Source organism: Triticum aestivum, unplaced genomic scaffold (genome assembly GCF_018294505.1).
Source record: "Triticum aestivum cultivar Chinese Spring unplaced genomic scaffold, IWGSC CS RefSeq v2.1 scaffold115843, whole genome shotgun sequence".
Lineage (NCBI taxonomy): Eukaryota > Viridiplantae > Streptophyta > Magnoliopsida > Poales > Poaceae > Triticum > Triticum aestivum.
The window spans coordinates 15,021-21,027 of record NW_025228083.1 but is presented as its reverse complement, the minus strand read 5'-3'; the positions used below and the strand labels follow the sequence as shown (position 1 = coordinate 21,027).

At 44.6% G+C, this 6,007-nt stretch overlaps 1 protein-coding gene across 1 annotated transcript in view; it reads right to left on the bottom strand.

Annotated features, from left to right (window-relative positions):
• Positions 1–255: 255 nt before the first annotated feature.
• The window catches only part of LOC123173013 (uncharacterized), an 11,978-nt gene continuing 6,226 nt past the window's right edge, over positions 256–6,007 (bottom strand). The window contains exon 2 of the mRNA XM_044589879.1: positions 256–4,221. Coding sequence (XP_044445814.1) covers positions 486–4,221 — 3,736 coding nt within the window. The 3' untranslated portion in view covers positions 256–485. The remainder of the gene's footprint in view (positions 4,222–6,007) is intronic.

The window sequence follows — 6,007 nt, the reverse complement described above, 5'->3', positions numbered from 1 at the left end:
ACCGGGACTAAAGGTCTAACCTTTAATCCCGGTTGACCTGGCCAACCGCGACTAAAGCCCCTCCCGTCCGCCAGCTGTCGACCGAGCGCGCTGGGCCCAGATAGTTGGTCGCGGGTCTCCTCCCGACCCGCGACTAAAGACCCCTTTGGTCGCGGTTCGATTATTTTGGGGACTAATGGGGGCGTATGGAAGCCTCTTTTTCTACTAGTGGTTACAGGGCACACCATTACATTTGCTCCTTCTTAGTTACAGGGCACACATGTACACACCATTACATATGCTCATTCTTATTTACAGGACACAGATGTAGAATAAGTAGCAGGGACATACACTCACTCAGTCCACATATATAGATACATAATATATCTGCTCACGCATGCGCGGCAGACAGTAACACACAACGGCAAACCAAAGAGCACACGCAAACCACACCACGGGATGGGAGCCGATGATGATGAACGGATGATGGAACGGCACATCCGGCATCAATCTTCTTTCTTCCTCAAAAATGAGAATCTTGGAGGATCTTTCTTTTCTGGTATGTTTCCGGCTTCCTGGTATTGGTTTTCCGGTTTGTTGTATGTAAACTTGGGTTTGTTCTTGTGTTTCTTCAATGCTTCTTCCACCTCCCTAGGGATAAAATCACCATTGATCTCGAGCTCCTTCAGGTTTGGAAGGATGTCAGTGCCGGAGATGGAGAGAGTACCCACCGTGTCCTTTGTGAAGGACCAGATGATTTTCTCGAGCTTAGGAGCTGATCCGTCGGTAATGATAGTCTTGGGGGTGACAGAGAAGTCGACTGTAAGAAGGTTGAGCTTTGGGAAGTCATCTTTGTATAAGATAAGCTGGCTTTGTACACAAAATATGTCCTTGAGTACTAGGTTGCGCATGTTAGGTATCTTGGCGAGAATCTCTACCTCATATTGACTCAGAGAGGTATGCCAAAGAGTCACCTTGGATATGTTTTTGGCCTTGTCAAACAATGATAACTTATTGCTGTTCTTCAACTCGACATCCTTCAGTTCCAGAAGGTCTTCGACTCCAGAAATTGACAGTCCATCGGTGGAGCACAACACGATTTTCTCGAGTTTATGTGCTCCACCTCCAAAGCTGAGGGCAGTTATGTTGGAACCCTCAATAAGAAAGCACTTGAGATTTTCGAATTCATCATTGTTGAAGGTGAGGTTGCTATCGATGTATGCGTTATCTCGGAGCCTGAGACATATTAATTTGGGAAGCTTGCCAAGGACCTTCAGATCAGGCTGATACAGCCGGGTACCAGATAGAGTTACCTTGCGAAGTTGGAGTTGGTCAATATCTCTGGTCAACAACCGAAGAAGTTGCACTGTTTGTGTGGTTCCAGTAATGCTTAGGCTCTCGAGAAGCTTGGGAGAGTTTTTATAGTGTTCAAGAACCCAATCTCTGATCTCTTTGTTGTCCTCTATATTGGGAAGAGTGATTGACAGAGACTTCAGGCACTCATGCAGATCACTGATAGCTCGAAGAAAATTCCTGAGGTGTGGCTCCTTGTATTGAATAACCACACCAAGCTTCCTGAGCTGCCACAACTTTCCAATATCTTTCATATCTTGTCTCGTCCGTGCCTTGACATTGGACAATACCTCCATGTTTACCATTTTTTCGACCTTATCAGGGATCTCAACACTAAATAGTTCAGTACTACTTACCCCCGAACTTGGAACAATGCGACCAGCCAGCAAACGCTTCAACTTCAGGAGTAAGACATTTACTGTTGCAGATGGAGGCACATATGTTTCTCGGATATCCAATACTTCTAGCTCACGGAGGTTATTGATTTCAGTCGGCAGCTGGGTAACATCTGTTCCCCTTAGGCTCAGATACTTGAGCAGTAACATCTTGCTGCATATGTCCCTGAGGTAGATTTGATTCTTCCGTCCAAAGCACTGGCAATCTTGGAGATCTAGCACCTTGATCAGGGATACTCGAGATGATTCTTCATGGAGCTTTTCGAAGAATCTATCTATTTTATCCGAGCCACGGAGTCGGAGGTCATTGAAAATGGAGAAGCGGAGAGCCAAGTGATGTGACAGGCGTGTTTCCACAATGCGCCGCTTTCTAGCGATCTTGGTAATGAATTCATGAACAAGATCACCTATCACACAACTCTTTATCTTTCCTGTAGCCCCAATATCGGCAGGATAAACAAGCCACCGATTGATCAACGCATCAAAACATCGACTGGCATGACGCACAGAACTGGCCCAGTCTTCCTTGGTTATCAGCCCTTCGACAACCCACCGTCCTATCAAGGTTGACCGCCTGATGGGTTGTCGTCTAGGGAAAATTGCTAGGTACATCAAACAAGACTTGTATTCTTTAGGCATATCACTATAAGAGAACTTGAGTATCTTCTTAGCAATTTTGTCCAATGATTTGTCTATAACCTTCTGCAGGGTTCTGTGCAACTTGCTTAGTTCTTCATCACTCCTCTTGGGGTTGGCGTACAAAGCATGAACGAAGATCTTCATGCAGAATTCATGTTGGTGACAGTTCTCCAAGATGCCGAGAAAAATCTGGGCGCTCTCTTTATTCATCTGCTGGTTTGTAAGCTCGAGTGTGATATCATGGTAGAGCCCAAGAACAGAATAGTCTATAGGCTCCCGCGACGGACAACAATATCCTTTTGCTCGTGTTCTGTTTTCTTCAAAGGTCAACATCAGTGCACCAGCTATGCAACCAAAAATGCTGAAAGCCTTTTTGGTCTCCTCCCATCCGGATACCCAGTCATAATCGAGTTTGAGGATAACTAGGATTATCTCATCACCTTTTCTATCAAAACAATCCCTAATTTTGTCCATGATCCCTTTGATGACGAGCTGTTGATTCATCTCCCACTCGATTTCCCAAAACCTCTCCATGGTTTCTTCAATAAGAGCATCCAGTATAAAATCTTGACTTGGTTTCTTCATGGATTTTACTTCTTGCAGCTCAGTTGTATCTAGTTTCTTCTCTGATTTGTCTTCCTGCAGCTCAGTTGTATCTATTTTTTTGTCCTTCAGAGATATGTCTTCCCGCAGCTCAGTTGTATCTAATTTCTTGTTCTTCATGGATTTGTCTTCCTGCAGCTCCTGCAGTATCTTGCGGATCATATCTTTGAATTGGTCCTCGACCAATATAATTGTAGTGCCAGCGGTGGTGTTGATGGCTGTGGCTTGCTTGGAGTCTTCCTCCTGGTTCTGCGGGTCCTTCCTGATGGTCACGGGGGGGAACACTTCACGTAAGAGGTCTTCATACTGGGCTTCCTTGAGAAGAATCTGCTTTGTGTGTGGTTCTTCTTTTTCATCTTCTGCGTGTATTTCCATATGCTTTTTAAGCATCTTAGCTGTTTCTTTAATGACATCGTCGCGTGAACGTGTCTCTCCCTTCCTTTCTTGGACTTGTTTGTGTGCAGGGGCACCTTTAGCTGGCTTGAGCTTTAGCAGCCACAATGCTCGGAGGAATATGCCCAAGGGTTCATCTTTTGCGGATTCCAGCAGGCCCAGCTCATCCTTACTCATTTCTGTCAAATTGAGTTGCAGCTGGTTGTCCTTCATGTTTTGAAGAGTGCTCTTGATTTCTGAAATCTTCTTGTTAACCTTCATTCCTTGGATAATTTTTGTGATTTCTCTCACAACCTCCCCTTTTTGGGAGAGAATTTCCCTTTTTGTTTTGTTGATATCCTCATCCCCCCCACCTTGAACTTCCTGCTGCTGGGGTTGGGATTTTGCGAGCTGAAGTTCTCGCAGTATATAGTACAAGATATCCTCAGTTCTTAGGGCACGAGAATAGAAGTGTACCGCTGGGATGTCGACCAAGACACTGCATTTTTTCCACATGGCTGAAGCTTCCTTTGCAATAGCAAGGGTTTCATGCTTATCCGGTGCCACAATGGCCACGGATGGTACTGATCCCCCCTTAACAGTGTTGCATTGTGCAACATTCTGTATCCATTCCGCTAGCTTCACCCTAACATTCTCCTCTGGCGTACGAGGCTCAAAACACGCCCCTCTTGGATGAGAGCGATTTGTCACCACCAACGCCATGACGTCTTGATCGTCACTGTCATCCTCTTCACCTCCTGAAGCATTAGATGTTGAGGCTACATGCACAACTGGCGAACCAATCGCTGCCAGCGTGGGACCAGCCCCTGCAGGCGACTGCCCCACTCCCGCCCCTTTCGCTGGGACCTCAACACCGTACCTATAACAGGTAGGAAATAATTAAATTAGAAGGAAAAGTTTGACCATAACTTGAACGATGGATCAATAGAAGTAGTTGTAAGCCTTGCGGAAATTTAGAGACCTTTTTGTTTCATTTATCTGGTCAAAACTGTCAAAAGGGCGTGGTGGTTTTTTTTGAGAGTCTGGATCAGGCTAGGAGAAAGTGGGTAGGAGGTAGGAAGTTAAAATTACTTAATGTGCAACTTGAAACCAATTGCATTCAGATTTTTATATAAAACATAAACCTAAATAAAGGTCATCGTGCCAAACTCTACATGTATCTCCTGTCATCCAGCACCCGTCCGGTCACCACCCGCCGCCGTTGTATTTGGCCTCCTCCAGCTCCCTGGGAGCTTCTGTTTGTAGCTATTTCTGGTGCGACACTGCGGAAACACATCAATTGGAGCCATGCGGCCGCGTTGCCGTCACCTGCCCCTTGTTCTGCCACCAGCGGCAGCTAACCCAGGTCTCTACACCCTTTTTTATATGACCAGTTTTTGATGCTTAATTACAGTGTGAAGGGGAAAGTACATGTTGTGTTGAAGAACTGGCACATTGAGGGTAAGCGAGCCACAAGAATTCATACACCCTCCTTTTTGAAAGAAGACAACGTCTAGTCAATGACTCACGCTACCTTCCCGTAGCTTGCCTGTGATGGGCCATGGGCGTATCAATAGCTTCAAGCAAATCTCGTTTCTCTTGTCTCGCTGAGGATGTTGACAACGGCAGAATTGACTCAACTCAGGATTTCACATCCATGGGGGATGTGAGTTCTTGATGAGGACATGGGTCATGGCGAGTTCCTCACACCTTAACCGACTATATCAACATTGGAATTGCGAGAACTGACTAATTTTAGGTGTGCCACACTACGCAAGATTACCGCTCTACTGACTGGTTTCCATTGACGAGGGCTCGCATGCTCGATAGTGGTAAAATAGACCACCGATGGGCGAATGGTCCATGGAAAGATGGGCGTACGTCGATCCATGGTGACAAAGCGGAGGCCAGCCCGAGGGGACTTCAGTGTTCGTCAGTGGAGTGACGGCCAGAGGTCCTTGTTTGTCAACACCACTGACGACCATTGACGAGCCACCCATAGCCAGTGGCAAAGAGAAGGGGGAGTAGCATGTATTTGTAGCAGTATATTAGATTTTCTATGAGTAGTATATTAGAATATACCAGATTTACTATTTTCATTCAACTGATTTCAATTCATCTTCATTCGATTTTTCTGGCCATCCGACTACACACTGCAATTCATGCCGCAAAATGTAGTAGGAGGTTTTTGTCCTGAGTTCAGGTCGTTATTTTCTCATGTGTGTATATATCTCGTGTATTTCATAGTTCATTTCTTTTATGCGGGGTTATATAATTTCCCTTATCATTTAGTTTTTTTTTATGTTTGGTTATATAAATTTAATTTCATATCTTTTACAAATTTTCTATGTAGAGTTGTATCATTTCCGTTGTAACCATATAACTGATGTCTCATGTTTATTTTCGGGTGATGTCTATGTTTGGGACCCTTTTTGACTATGTTCTAAATTTACAAAAAAATTACTGGTCCTCTAGTCCCTGAATTATTTTTGTCAGTCCATAATTTTTACAGTCCTTATGTATAGAAATTACAGTTTACATTATGCTGTATTTTTGCAGTCCTAAAGTAAAGTTACAACTTTTGTTGCATGTAATTGCCTTGTAGCCGTGTTGTAATTGGGACTGGAACATTCAACTAAGTGAGAACTAGCCCTCTTTCCTCTTGA